This window comes from Falco cherrug, chromosome 9 (assembly GCF_023634085.1).
Source record: "Falco cherrug isolate bFalChe1 chromosome 9, bFalChe1.pri, whole genome shotgun sequence".
Lineage (NCBI taxonomy): Eukaryota > Metazoa > Chordata > Aves > Falconiformes > Falconidae > Falco > Falco cherrug.
In genome coordinates, this window is record NC_073705.1 from 44,006,154 (window position 1) to 44,021,697 (window position 15,544).

A 15,544-nucleotide genomic window follows, 5' to 3' on the forward strand; every position below is an offset into this window, starting at 1 on the left:
CTTCTACAGCAGCTCCACAATCGTCCCGTTAATCTCAAAATGCTGACGTCATCTCAAAGCCCCCGCACATAATGCTTCCTGTACTTATCTACCAACAACATAACCAAGAGGAAATACTTTTACAGAACTGTTGGGGGTTTTGTGGAACACATTTGCTTACATAAAGCTGTATTTGCCTCCTACAGTGGCACATACTAGTAACATACTGCTCCATATTTCAAGCTTCAGTAACATCCCTTTAGAGCACAGAAATAAAGCTACATTACACTGATGCTTGTTGAAGTGGCACCGAGATGACACATCACATTTAACTCGCTTTACAGCTTATGAATTATTGCGTATTGTACCTGCATCTAGTTGTATCACTTAAGAAAAAAAAATCCATTGGGGAAAAAAAAAATTCCACCCTGCAATTAAAGCATCATTTGTATTAACAAACAGTGCAACGCTCACAGTAATTTTCTCAGTTTTTGCTGAAGAAAGAAGCCAGTAACATCCCCCAAGACATGAAAAGTATCACCATAAGGAAGCATGTTTTTGTTAATCTAACTACAGCTCTTTAGAGTGGTTACATGCCCCTTCAGCTGAAAGATCAACAGCAACTTGTGTGGAGTACTCCAAAATGCATCAAGAGATTGAGCACATCATCTCCAGAAACTCCAAGGCTTTGTTGGTTTGACTGACCACACAACCTCAGGTCCAGGCACTGAATTTTGTGGAACGCTACCATCAAGATGCTCCTCTATTGCTTTTTTTTTTTTTATTCCCCCCCCCCCCCCCCTTTTTTTTCCTCCTTCCCCTTTAACAATTTACCTGACACTGCCTTTCTGCAATCACTCAGAGGAGTGTTCTATTGCATGTTAAAAGACAAGATATGTATTGAAAGTAGCAATTTTATTTGAGTTAAAATTATTTACAAAAACCCAAAGACATACTTCATGAAACTGGTACAAACTATTTTTCCTGCCGTTGGCTTTTGCTCCAAAGATCACAGCTGAGAAATACTGTATAAAATAAAAATAGGATTGGATTCAGAAAAGTACTCTACTGTTCTAATTTCCAATTGAGAGTATTTACACAAATATTTACAATGGAAAAAAGTTACTTTAAAACTTTAATTTGCAAGTTGGCCTCAAGTACCCTTTAACGCAGAGTTATTTGAGGGTCTAACACACAAAAATGCACTGCAGTTCACAGGGTGATTTCTCCCCCCACCCTCAAAAAAAAAAAAAAAAATCTGCATTTGTCAGTGCTTGACAATTAGTTACATTTAAAAAAAACTGTTAAACACTGAGGTAAAGCAATTCCCAAACAATTACCAGTGTAACAAAGAAAGGTAGTTGTCCCTGCTTTCCCCCATCATCACATCTGTATTTTATTTTTTCTTGCCATCTCTCCACAGAAAACTACATAATCAAATCAAAATTTTATAGTAAGTGAAAATCTCTAAAAATCAGAAAACTAGAAGGGCAAAATATTCAGTGATTTCCTCCTATCATTTACATACAGCTTCTCTCTCTCTCAATAATGATTTTTTTTTTAAACAAAGGGGAATACAACCTCAAAAACTTTTCTGAGTTACACTGATACACTAAGTTTTAGAAGGTGATGAGAGAAAACGCAAAAACGTATGACCAACATAGGATTTTTGCCGCTAATCAGTTACTTCCTTACAGAATTCCCAACAATCTGCATTATCAAAAATAGGAAGACATAGAAGGCAGCCACTGTATGTAAAAAATTTACAGCTGGCACTGATACAAAAGCACGAGTTCTTAACTTTATACATGGAGATAACACAAGATCTAAAAGCAGGTTAGATTTCCTGTTATTTCCCCCTCATTATACATAGAACTAATATTTTTATGGCTTCAAGTTTTACAAATTCAATGGAATAACATGATGCAACTACCTATACAGGTATTTAAAAATGTCAATGAAGCAGATCTCAGAACAGTCTGCAAATATTCAAGACCACCTTAATAAAAATAATTACCAATTCTGTTGGTCTGAATAATGAGTGCAAGAAAAAAACTGTTTAAAAAGTCACGTATTTTCTGGGATTCTTTGTTCCACTTAAGTCTTCAAACACAATGCTTTGCTGTGAACTAGACCTCAGACTGAACAAAATCTTAGCTATATCAGCAATTTAAGGCTTTGTGTTGTATGCATTTAAACTTTGTCATACTACAGAAGAATGAAATAGAAAGATTATGTCAGCTGGAAACATTAATCCCCATTGGTGTTTTAGCTTCTTTAAAATTCTTCCCCCTAAAACATCCAAATTCTTTGTATTGAGTATTATAAAATACATCTTGAGTGCTTCCTTGAAACAAATCAAAACAGCATTTCAAAGTTTTTGCTTATTAGAAGTGTAAACTACCCTGGGATTGAATATTTTTTTTTTAAATATTTTTTTCTTTCTTTCTTTAAACAGGGCACACCTTTTTACAGTTACTATTTTTTTTTTTTAAATGGATAACATACCCTCAAATGGCTTTGTGTGTTTATGGGTTTGCATGCTTCTTGGAACTACCAAGTGTTATGGTCTATCAGTTTACAGTACATGGGCCATGATAGTTTTAGAACTGAGAAATAGTTCAGCAACCTAATTTCAATCAAAACAGTATAAAAAATAAACTATCCAATCCTCGCCTCTTTGGATTCCAACAGATTTTAAATATAGACAGTAGTTAAAATCACAAAAGTATTTAAAAATTTATATTTTATGATTTTGGAATAATCTAGTAATAAAAAAGCAAGAGCAAATTAAACTCAAATAGGAGCGGTGCTGCTGTCCAGAACTTCTTTATTAGAACATTTGTTTGATACCTCAGTAGCTAAGCTGCCTTTGCACCTGGCTGGCATGAAACAGTGGCTCAACAGTAAACAGCAGTTGCACTATCAGCAGCAAGTTTTTCCCCTTGAAACTTGTCACGAACAAAGCAAGAAAAAAAAAAAAGATAGGGAGGGTAAACCCTGCCAAAAAATATTTAAATACTGCACTGCATCATAAACAGCATGGTTTCTTTATTTACTTTCCTCAGAACCTTTTTCCCCTCATTTTTGATAGTTGCAGATTGATGTAGTAACTGTCTTTTAGAAAATGCTGAACGCATGGTTAAGAGACCAGGTAGCCTTAAAAATCCGAACACGAATGACACAGATGAATGCTCTTGGTATATCCTTCAAGGACTTCTTTCATGACTTCTTCTTTTGTCTAAGGGTAGCTCCAGCATTAGAGTGCCTGCAGCGGAAGTTAAGTATCTAGCAGTGTTCCAAGTATTCAATCACCCTAGAGATAGATTTCTGGCCTGTTGTTCCAACAGCACACTGGAAAATGTAACAGAAAACAGAAGTAACAAACAAGCATTTGTAATACCTCTAAAGTACTCGAGAACTATGCTCATTTCCAAATTTTAGTATTTAGAATTGTGTGTCAGTAAAAGCAATTAGGTTCAGGCAGAGGATTCAAAAGTATTTTCCTGACCAGTCAGAACCAAATGAAATGAAAGTAGCTTCATTCCCCATTTACTACCAAAGCAATGACAGACAAATCGGTTTTCAGTATTTAAAAAACAGAAAACCATCCTGTGCTCTTCTAAAGACACAAACTGAAAAATATTAAGTGCTTCTAAAGATGTATGGACTATTAACAGAAAACACAATTACAAAAATATTGACATACATCAATTTAAAACATGTATTACTTACAGTAAGATTCATAAAACTGAGAAATTTTTTGAGCATTTCAGTCATTATCGAGAAGTCCCCTTCAGGTAAGTACTCCCTCACAGTAGTCACGTTGATCTAAGAAATAAAACAATCCATTTTAATTTGGGAAATATTTTTCCAATACCGAACTGTATTACTCTGCATGTGAAATGCAATAAGACAAGTATATTCACATCATTATTAAGATGGCTTTCGCTGTCATCTCTATGATTTAAGTCTCTCAAACAACACTCATATGTTTACGGTGTTTCTAGGAAACAACAATTGCTAAACTTTTTTTGGGGTTGGTTTTGGTTTGGGGTTTTTTGGGTTGGGGATTCCCATTAAAGGTGATCACAGCCATCAAACCTCTCCGGAACCTAGAGGATTATCAAGAACAAAAACCACCACCAGATCACTCTCCTGACACGTAGAGAATCTCCCTTTATAATTGTTAAGGGTTGAGAATTATTGAACTTATTGTCAGTATCACTCCAAGCACTGAAATTGTATGGAAGCTAATCAGTCAAAAGGTACAGAACAGCACGTGAAAGACCATTCCTGCCATCATGATGAATTTAGACAAGCATGAAGGCAGGTCTGAACCTCATTTTCATTCGAGTATATATTTGACCGAAAAGTTTATGAAGTTCTCGGCCATTAGAGTTCCACATTTTTAGTTCTATTATGTATTTCCAACCTGAGGCAATCATCTTCAACTCACATGGACATACGCGACTTCATGTAATTTCAATGGAGGTAAAAATAAAGCAGACTGATAAAAATGAATGAACAAGTCTGATGTTAACTTGCTTGTTGAAACTACCGAAAAAGAAAGCAAGTTTTAATTATAGAATAGGTGAGCCATTTTTTTTCCTTTGCCTTTCCAAAGCAAGTTCATTTGTTGGCTAAGACTAAGAGTGGAAGGGAGAGAGAGGCAGAAGAGGTTAAATATTCAATTCCAACTGGTTTCGATAAACATACTGATGTTCAGAAAATTTGTTTCAGACTGAATGCCTCTGGCAACTTTTCACAAAACTATATACATCAGTGTAGCTTCATCAACGTACCAGCTCACACTGAACCCTAATTCAGTAAACCTATTCAATACCGCGAATTATTACTTCACCAAAACTCATACTGGACTTCAGAGCAAGTTATTGACTTATTCCCTTACTGGACTCTCTTGGCAGAGACAGCCTAGAAGCAATGCTGTGTACGAGGCCACAATGCAGTCTTCCATGTGCTTCCCAGCATGCTGAAGAGCTGTAAAGAGAGACAACAGAGTGTATTGTATTCTCCAAGCAGCTGGTATCTTTTACTGCTTCAAATACAATCCTTCATTATCACTTCTCAGAATTCTTTCCTCTGAAACAAAATGAGCTTTTGGGCTGAGACCTCAGAGGCAAGAATCAGACAAACTCTGTCTACCTCAGCAGTACATTCTTGAACAGAAACATGGTGTTCACTCACCGTCAACCCGTTATGTTACACAGTATTTTATTAATAACCATTACAGTGTGCAAACTCTATGCTTAACACTCCAAAATACAAACACAAATGTTTCATGTGATGCCACAAGCCAGTAAGACTTCCACCCAAAGTTATATCGAGGATAACATATACAGTCCCATTTGCTAGACACTCAGCATTTTTGGGCAAACCACAAACAGCTGCAGCCACCACGACGGAGCTACAAAAAGGACAAAGGATATAAAGCAAGGTTGGAGAAAATCATATACCGCACCTACTATTAGAAGACCATAACGCTATTAGAAGTAATACACTGCCCCTACTATTAGGAGATTAAACCAAGAAGGACTGATGTTTCAGACATGATACATTTTCCAGAGACAAACTACGGTAACTCAGCTTACAGGTACTTAAATTCCTGGAACAAGCTACTGAAGATGCAGCACATAAAGGCTTTACATAGGTACCTGAGATACCACCAAATGGAGGGAGAAGAACTCAGACAGAAAGAAGACGGGGACAGGAGAAGCGTACATGAAAATAAGGAGCGGAGGAAAAAAAATCAAATCCCTAAAAGCAGCATGAAACAAGAACAGGTCATGATACCCTGGGGAAAAAAAACCCCACTAAATTAAGCCAGGTAACTTTCAAGGACTGTTTCAGAAGAATAAGGTAAAGCCCTAAAAGCCATCGCTCCAGAATATTTCTTACACAGAACCTCTAAAAAGGTGTGGGGTTTTTTGTTTGTTTGTTTTTTAAGAAGGAACTGATCGAAGGTACATAAAGAAAATAAAAAGTAGCATAACTCTTCTTCCACTTCTCATGCTTCAGCTCTGAACTGCTCCTACTTACGATCTGTAACAGTTTCACCTGGGGAACACACTGAGGAAATCTCAGCCCAAGAGACTGCACGTCGGTAGGAAGCAGAAGGTGGGAATTTATGCAGTCACAAGAGCTCTTTGCTTTTTCTGAGCTCGTCACAACCAGACAACATACCTTTATTAAGATCAAGTTCTTCATCATCTTCTTCTTTCTTATCTTTCTCTTCAGTACTATCTGGCTTTTCTGTGGAGACCCACTGTATCTCCCCACTTGTCTCTTGCCATTCCCCACTCTTATCGTGCTGAGCAGTAGGAGCTTCTTTAATCAATTCGTCTGTCTGGCTCTCCGCCAGCTGTGCCGCTCGCTCACACTCAAGAAATAGCTAATGGGGAAAATTTCAGGGGAATTTCTATTAGAAATTAAATCCTAAACACATTGAATTACTACTTGCAAGTTTATTTCCTCTTCACAATTCACCGCTTAAGACAGTTAGTCGTCAATACTTTTCTTAATAGCCTTTTTTTTTTTCTTTTTCCAAGGAAAATATAATTTATCCCGACACCAACGCTGTGCTCTACAGAAGAGCCTCCCTCCCTCCCTCCCGCCCTTGCCGGCACTGAACTAGCAGGCTCCTCGTGGGCATCGTAGATGTTTCATCGTTTTCTTTGAGACGCAGTTGGAAGACTAAAAGTTGCCATATTTCCCTGCCCACTTTTGCTCTCTACTAATCCTTATTTTCTTTTCCTACTAGCTATCCTCTTTGCTCCCTTAGCTTTTCCCTTAGTATGTAAAAAGCAGAAAAGTAAGAGTAATTTAAAATTACTTATCAAGATGCTGCTTCAGTCACAATCTCATACTGTACACTTACATCTTCTGAATTATTTCCCAAACCATACAACCACCACTTTTAAATATTGCTTCAGAGCTGAACGCATTACTTATTTTTATTGTTGATTTTTTTTTTGTCCACTGCTGCACAGTTGTTTCACATAGTTAAATACAAGAACTGCTAAAAGTGTCCATAAAATTATCTCAATTGTAATAAAAAAGACTGTATTTCCTTTAAATCCTTTTATTTTAGTTTGCTGGTAGAACACATTCACCAGAATTATTGGTGAATTTCTTTTTTTATTTTTTAAGTTGGTCAATACAACATTTAATAATGCTGTTTCACAACCATAATCATTACATCCATATTTTATTGCTCTTATAAAGCATGATACTTTTTTTTTTTCTCTAATTTAATGTTACAAACTCCCAAAAATATAGTACTTAGAAAAAAAAAACTATGGAAGCAAAGTATTTAAGACAGGAGCAGCTCACAGTTTTTACAGCTGGTTTAAAACAAAACTAGAAGTAAACCATTTAGGAACGAGAAAACTAGAAGTAAACTCTATAGGAACAAGAAAGCTTTATGGAGCATGAGAGCAGCCTTTGGGTGCCTGTAATAATGATGCCACTGTTTTTTACCAGGAAAGCTGTTTCTGTAATGGGCAGTACTGAACAAGTCAAAATTGTGAGCAGCACCACTCTTCTCCCGCTATGCTGAATTATTCAAAATACTAAACAGAAAAAAATTACGTCAAATCTTCATTGCAGAGTTCTGCCTTTCCCCCTTGACAGCCCGATAATGAGAAATGGTAACTGTTACAGGAAAAACACATTTCTTACCTGCACTAAAGCCTGAACAGCATCAATCTGTCCAGTTATCTTTAGGCTATCATCTTCTCCCGTACAGAATGAGTCAAAAGAACATGATGTTTCCATATTGACAAGACAGTGCCTATTCCGAGCACTGTATTCTACTAGATTGATCAACAGACCCAATCCCTGCAAGAATTGGAGAGTCCGACAGGATTACACATATTGAAAAAGGATAATTTTGCAAAAACCAGCTATCCAGATAAATGTCGCCTTTAAGCCTTATCTTTCTGAGGACACATAACTAGCAGCACACCTTTATGAAACAGTTTGGTAGAAGGATCAGGATTTAAAGGAATAGGAGGCAAAACTGAGATCCCTCTATAATAGAACTTGTATGCAGGAATCCTGTTTTTACAAGTCTTAACACGAAAACATTTTAAAACATGTGATTTCAGTCATAGATTAGGGAGTCAGGTGTCCAACCTTCAGCTTATCATCTTAAAAGACCCGTCACGTGCACAATTTCAGTGTTGCTATTTAGGCCACACAGACCCTTTTTACATAAGCTGAGGTAAATTTGACAAAGCCCTTATCTCAAACAGTAACACCCAGTGTATTTCTACATTGAAAAGACATTTGAAAATTAGGTAATTCACAGACTTATTTAGCTAAATCTCTTTGTTCATCTAGCAGTGCACTTTTTCGCACCAAACAGGGAAAACGGAGCTCAAAGCCACCAAATCCTTACAGAAACTTTCTTTAAGCACCTCACCAAGTATATATAAGGTCAAGGAAAACTGTAGCGGCTGCTCCTTAATTTGGAACCAGAGTAGTTAAATGCACCAGGGGGTGAAACTGATGTAAAAGATACAAGAGCTTACCAGCACCCGAATATCAAATCTCTGTTCTTGAGGTAGGAACTTTGGAACCTGAAGCACACAATTCATAGCTGTGCCTATCAGACCATCTTGTTCACCTGTTTTTGTACTACCCCATTCTGCAAACAAAAAGAGTTTAGAGGCTTACTTTGAAAATACTCATTTTCATAATCATTAGCCGATTGATAAAAACCTTTTCGCCCTAAAGACAGACAGGGGTCGTTTTGCAAAAGCTTGCATCTTGGCACGTAATGCTTGCAAACACTCATCCAATTTGCGAAGACAAATTACCCGTTACTGTAAAGCAAGCGTCTACCGTACTTAACTACTTTATTACACTGTAGATAGAAAAATGATAATCAGCGTAAGGAAAGGGCGCACATAAATGTTTTACTTGATGCTGTAACACCGAACATGCAAATTTTTTGTTTTACCATTATCATTTGTCAGGTTGAGCAAGACACCGATGATGGCCCTCATACAGTCTTCCACGGCTTTACCCACATGGTTAGCTACATTCTGGTGAGGCAGAGGCTTATTGTCTGGTAAACAGATACTGTCTTCAGCACGGTTATATCTCTGAATTAACTCCTCGCAATGCTGCAGTGCTCTGCAGGGAGAAGATGCAGAACAAAATTACCTCCACAAAATACAGGACTTTCCACCTTTATACTTGTTTCACCAGGAAAAAACCTCAAATACAGAGCTCATGCAGAATTTTTCTGACACTTAGATGCCTAGTCAGTAGGGAGACATAATGAACTTATCAGCTATAGAATCTGTTATGAGCTCAACTGAAATTGTGAAAACAAAGGCCAGGAAAGCTTTGTGGCTTAGAGCTTTATCAGCTTGAGATTTCAAGAGCAAAAGTTCATTTTTCTTTCCACAGTCTTACAGAAGATATCGCCTCACCATACAAGCCCAGCCTCTCATATCCTCTGACCATCAAGGCACAACATTATCCCGACAGTGTTACCTAAACATTCTCTTGTTCTGTCCTCAGAGCTACTTCCATCCGTCCTCAGAGCTACTTCCACTCGGTAAGAAATAAACAAATGACACGTGACTTCCTAGCAGTAAAGTCTTAATCTTCTAACACTGCTGGACCACTGGCATGATTCTACCGCATGTCATTAGTCTGATGTTAAACTGACAACACTCGTTTCAACTACCAACAACACAAAAAATGACAAAAATATATACTGGCCTAAATAGCATATGAACTGTGCTGCTTTTTGTCTGCTTGATTTGTTGTTTGTTTGGCTTTTTTATTTAAAGAAGTACCCAAAATATCTAACCTACAACCATGAAATTATGTTTCCAATGAGGCCCACAGAGCCAAATTTTCAGCTCCATTTGCTCTCTTATGAAGAGCAGTACAAGAGGGATACAATCTCTGCCAGTCAACTGAGACCTCACCCAGATTGATAAATGGGTTAGAGGTGTTTGTACACGCATCTTTGCCAGGGAGAACAGCTAAGAACAGAATTTCACTATTTCAATTCTGTTACGCTCCATTTCAGTAAACACTTAAGCATAATGAAAAAACAATAAATAAACGTGGCTTCCCAACTGCCCTCTTCCGTGTTCATATTAACCAGGTACAGAAGGAGCTGAATCCACAGTTTGCAGCTTCTACAGAGCCAACAATAGCAGCGCTACGTATTGGTAGTACTCAGGCAGTTACACATACCCTCATGTAAATTAACTTCAGCATTACTTGATGCAAATTAACAGTGGGGGTTTTTCCCCCCTAGACTCTTCTAGTATAACAATTTATCTATTTTTTTTGCCCTATCATGTGCAGCACTCTGCAAAATTGTCTTTTTGTTATAACTTACTTAGCTGAGGAGACTATGAGTTGTGAGTCTTTGTACGCTATCAGATAGCTCTGATTTTCTGGATTATGCACAGTTACCTGAAAAGAGGAGGAGAAAGTAATATTAAATATGGGACTTCTTTTTCCTTGAAAGAGAAACATTCCCTCTCCCTACCACCCCGCTTCGTTCAGTTGCACATTTCTTAGTTATTACCAGTGTAAACATTCACTGTCATTGTCCAGTATTTCCTTGGAGTTTTCACTTTGTAATTATTCACACAAAATTGTTGTACTGAAGATAAAACCATCTTCCATGATATAGTGAGTACAGAAACCACGTGGCAGAATGTTCTGCCACAGCAGAACCCTGACTCTATATCCTGGGACTATAGTGTCCCAGGTGTGTGTATGAGTGTATGTAAATACACACAAAAATATAACAGAACAAAATTTTAGGTGTTATTTTTAGAACTTGTTCTGAGAGCTTATTATGCATCCAACCATAAAAATCACATTTTTTCTTGATTCCCTTGACTGAAATTCAGAGTAAGTTTCCAGAAACAGCAGAAGTTCTTTTAAATTTTTGTGACTTGGTGTGTTGATTTTTGTCATCTCTACCAAGTTCCTTAAGGACCTCACTAAATCACAAACCACCCTTAGGCTCAGATTTGAATATTCTACCACTAAACAAGGCTCTTCTTCTGCTGCTTGGCAAACATATCTATCAAATATAAATGCAGAAACTGGATCTGAACATTTTTCTCTCACTGTTCAGAAGGCACGTGCCATTAAAGTAGGCACCCTTGGATTAGTACTTCAGCAATTGTTCGTCTTTCTCAGGTTTTAGCTTACTTTACGCTATCTTTGAGTCTTTCTATTTTAGCAAAGAAACAAGTTAGCGCTGGAACTATTTGTCCTCTAACTTGGGTTTACGGTGTTCGCTGAGATTCATTGACCTGCACACTGAACCCCACCGCTGCTTCCTCAGGTGTGGAGATGTACTGCTGAAACATCACAACACTCTTCTGCTTGCTTACCGTATCACAACACAAAAAGAGTAACACTAGTAGCAAACACGAAACTTGGCAAAACAAGGCACTGTAGAGAAGCATATGCTCACAATTCCTGTCAATTTAGCTCTACACAAAACCACCATGTAATTCTGTTCAAATTTCTCATTTAAAAAAAAAGTATCATCTCGCACCTCATTATACGTGCTCAACTGATTACAGGACTAGTTTGACTTTCAGGGCAGTTTCCCCATTCAGCACTTAGATGATACTTGAAAGCAGCAATCCTTAAAATACACATCGAATTATTGCTTTTAAGAAAACAGTGCTTCTATAATGATTCGTTATTATTAGACACACACTGGAGAGTCAAACCCATGTCTTGAAAACAACATTCATAAACAGCAGGTTTTTGTAAGAACATGAGAAAAAGCATCACTTTGCATTTAGTTTTCTTACCAAAAAGAAACAGAATGGTAAAATAAAATTTCAAACTAACATTCCAGGACCAGTGATAAACATCAGAAAATCAGTATCCTCTATAAAGAAAATAATCAACATTACAGTGTAATTATGTAACAATACATTGAAAGAATGTAACATCGAAAAGGTCCACTTGAGAAAAAGCGGTTTTCAGAAATATGATGCATCTGCTTATACTCACACTTTCCAAGACCCGTAAACATCTTTCTGCACCCCATAGCGAAGCAACCAATTTCTCTTCATTTTCATCACTGCTTAGGTGATCCACACATTCTTTAACTAAACAGCAAAAAGAAGTTGTTTTCCACTATCAGTAAGAGATCTTCAAAAGCCAAGTGTATAAACTAGCTACTCAGACTTGCTGTCAACCTTGTTTTATGCTATACAAAACTAATATTAGGAAACAATTGTGAAGGACATGATCAGCACTCCCAAGTTTTTCATTTCTCCAAGTAAATTAAAAAAACCAAAACTAAACAACTGACCACAAACTTTCAATCTTGGCTTTACAAGTTTGCAATTGTCACCACAAATTACCTGTGTATTTTATTTTCTATTGACAATGAAGAGATTGTACAGCACACGACTGTTTCTTAACTGTAATGCACTGCTTTGTACAAGAGAAAAAAGATACAGCAAGTGCACTCTCCCCATACTTTACAAGTCTGAAACTGTACAATGCTTTCATCTCTTCAATCCTTCCTTTGTTCACCCCTTTGCTTACTTTAGACCAAGCTTTGTTCAGCTCAAGAACTCATTTTAGAAATATCCCTTCTGCTATCTGTGAGATGTCTTGGGTTTTTTTGGATGAACAAGTCTTTAAAAAATAAGGAAACAAAAAATCCTTTCTTGCTGAAGGGCTGACTTCCTCCAGGACATTTAGTTGAAAAAATCAGGCCTGAAAACAATTCTAGAAGACTGGAAAGGAGATTTTACTCCAGAATAAGCGTGCTATATTTGTGTGATGTACAGAGCTATGTAACACGGTAATCTGTATTCTGTCTATGATTAAGCCATTTTTAATCTCACGTATTATATGCATCATTATACACATTCCGTTGAACCTTAAAACTACTTTCAATCCCACATGCAACAGATTACAGTCACTAATGTTTCTCAGTGACTCGATATCGAATTGCACTCTTTGTTTTTAATACTACTGAGAAAAAACGCGTATGTTTCCATTTTTAACCACAGAAAACATATAAGCAAAGCAAACATCTTGGGAAGATTACGGATTTTTCACATTGTTAAAGCAGCATCTCCAATATACCTTTATCTACAATATGATCGAGACCACCTAGAAGTCGCAGTTCTTCTTTAAACCAGTCCCCAGCTCGTTTTGAGGTGAGAGACAGTAATGTCTCCATTGCCAAATGCCCGGTCTGAAAGAGTTATGTTCCAGAATTAGTGATATCATCATAGGCAGCTGTAGCAAATCTACCAAATCATATAAATACATGTCATATAAAACCCATAAAAAGCAAAGTTGTAGGTTCTGAGTAGAAGAACCACCAGAGGGAGCACAGATTGAAAAATATGTGTTACAACAATATACTTTGTAATGATAAAAAGATACTCTGCATTTTCAACATTTCTTGATTTTATTAATAGCTTAGAAAACCTAAGCAGACTCCTTTCATCTGTTTCTCTTATTATCAAAAGAAACAATAAAGGAAGGTAACTGTCAAATAAGCCGGGCAGGAAAAACCACAAGCAAAGCCACAGTGAACACTGCTTCTCTGTCTCCTGGACACACTGGCTCTGCTGCTTGTAGAATACATTTAATTCTAACATAGGTATTTCGCGTTTCTAAATGTCAAACCCATAGAAGACAGCAATTAAACTATAACAATGTAGAAAATCTTACTACATTTACAGATATATTAAAAAAAAAAAAAAAAAGAGGAATGTATATCAAAACTCAACAACAGCCAAGTTAAGTTTACCCCCTGCAAATGGAAGCTGAAGGGATTTTAGGTGATTATCTTTGTTAATACCCTGCAATGTTTTTAACCAAAACTAACACCATTTATAAAGTCAAGACTGTAACTTGTTTTTCCAAAGGCCTCTAATAAGAGGCAAATCTTAATAATAAAACATATACTTACACATAAATTTACACCTACACAAAAGTGACCAGTATAGACCTCTGTAACACCTGGAAAATGCACAGGTAAATCTGAACTACTGTAAGCTTAATAATCTCATATATGGTGCATAGGTGCAACAACGAAAGCTCAGAGAAAAAGGCCTGAGATCTGATGAAAGCCAAGTGAATTTAACCACTTTCAAGTTATCTTCCTTCCCTGACAGGCTCGATGTGTAATGCTTCAGGGAGGTCTGTGCTTATTCTCAGCTGTGCAGCACGTTCCAGGATACCAGTTCAAACCTGAGCACCTCCTGGGATTACCAGTACTCACCAGGCTTCAGTAAACATCCCATTGTCTCGGAAAACCATGTTATAAATTGTATCACACACCCCCCCCCCCCCCCCCAATATCTTCAGCTGTTTTCCTGGTTTTCAAAATACTGACTTCCAAGGAGAAAAAGAAAGTTAGAAAAATAAACTTCTGGATGAAAAGTTACCACCCAAAGTCAGTCAGTTCTGTTTTTTAGGAGCAAGCTCTGTAGCAGGCTGTCACTGATGAGCATACAGTGAGTAACGGCATTTCTCCAACGTAAATGAAAATGTCCTTGGGTCATGAAAGTGTTGTGGGGGACAAGGGAACACAAGCAGCAGCAGCAAACCTACAACAGGTTGGTCATCCCTCCCTGACTCAGCATCATCTCAACTCCCCATCACTGAGGAAACAAAGACAAAGCTGCAATTACTCCTGCAACTGTTCCACCACCCGGGAAACTGCTAGCTGCCTTTAATTGCCAACAGACACTCATCGAGTCTGCCCACAGGGGGGAAACTAAACACACTTGGTTACAGAGCGTTCTCTTCTCATCACTGGGAGGTACAAGATCCAAAACCTCACAATTTCAAAAACTGTAAGCTAAAAACATAATGCTAAAGGAGATGAGCATATTTTAAGCAATGGATGGAGAACTCCCTTTCCGAAGCCAGCCAAATGAGAAAGTGTTTTGAGGGAGAAGGCGAGAGAACCTGAAGACAGCAGTCTGACAGATCCCTAGCTCTCTGTAGCTTTCCCATCCTCTTCAGATGATTCCTTTCAATTTTATAGATTGAGCTTGAAAATATTCTAACATGGATGTCTGAAATCATGTGTAACTGTAAGCCAGATTGATAGAAGCTGATTGAAAACTCTCCTTAGAGATCTGAATGGCTACAAAAGATTTAGTTAACTTCCTACCTTCACCATGAAAGCTCAAAGGCCATACAATATTTAAAATATGATGCTTAGTTCTCTGCTAAAGGGCAGTAACACTGCAGAAACACACTTCAAAAACACTCCCTGAGAATTATGCTAAATATTATAAAGCATGAATAATTCAGTATTTATACTACTGGGCTTAAGGATATAATTTTCAGGGTTGTTTTGGGGTTTTTTTTGTTTGATTTTTTGCTGTTGTTGTTGGCTCTTTTTTTGTTTTTTTCTTTTTAATAAAATTAATCAAACCTTGTAGCCCTTTTGCTTTTGAGAAAAGTAATCCATTCTATCCATTTTTTATGTCAATTACTATAAAATTTTAACACTAAAGGCTCAAAATGTGGGTCCCTTAAGCTTTCA

The 15,544-nt window shown here is 37.3% G+C and overlaps 1 protein-coding gene across 7 annotated transcripts in view; it reads right to left on the reverse strand.

Annotated features, from left to right (window-relative positions):
* Positions 1-875: 875 nt before the first annotated feature.
* The window catches only part of WAPL (WAPL cohesin release factor), a 159,801-nt gene continuing 145,132 nt past the window's right edge, over positions 876-15,544 (reverse strand). For all 7 annotated transcript variants that reach the window (XM_055721467.1, XM_055721469.1, XM_055721466.1 and 4 more), the window contains 10 exons: positions 13,117-13,228; positions 12,025-12,122; positions 10,373-10,449; positions 8,966-9,141; positions 8,535-8,650; positions 7,681-7,839; positions 6,184-6,391; positions 4,892-4,980; positions 3,715-3,810; positions 876-3,333 (listed from right to left, as the gene is read on the reverse strand). In XM_055721467.1, coding sequence (XP_055577442.1) covers positions 3,268-3,333; positions 3,715-3,810; positions 4,892-4,980; positions 6,184-6,391; positions 7,681-7,839; positions 8,535-8,650; positions 8,966-9,141; positions 10,373-10,449; positions 12,025-12,122; positions 13,117-13,228 — 1,197 coding nt within the window. In that variant the 3' untranslated portion in view covers positions 876-3,267. The remainder of the gene's footprint in view (positions 3,334-3,714; positions 3,811-4,891; positions 4,981-6,183; positions 6,392-7,680; positions 7,840-8,534; positions 8,651-8,965; positions 9,142-10,372; positions 10,450-12,024; positions 12,123-13,116; positions 13,229-15,544) is intronic.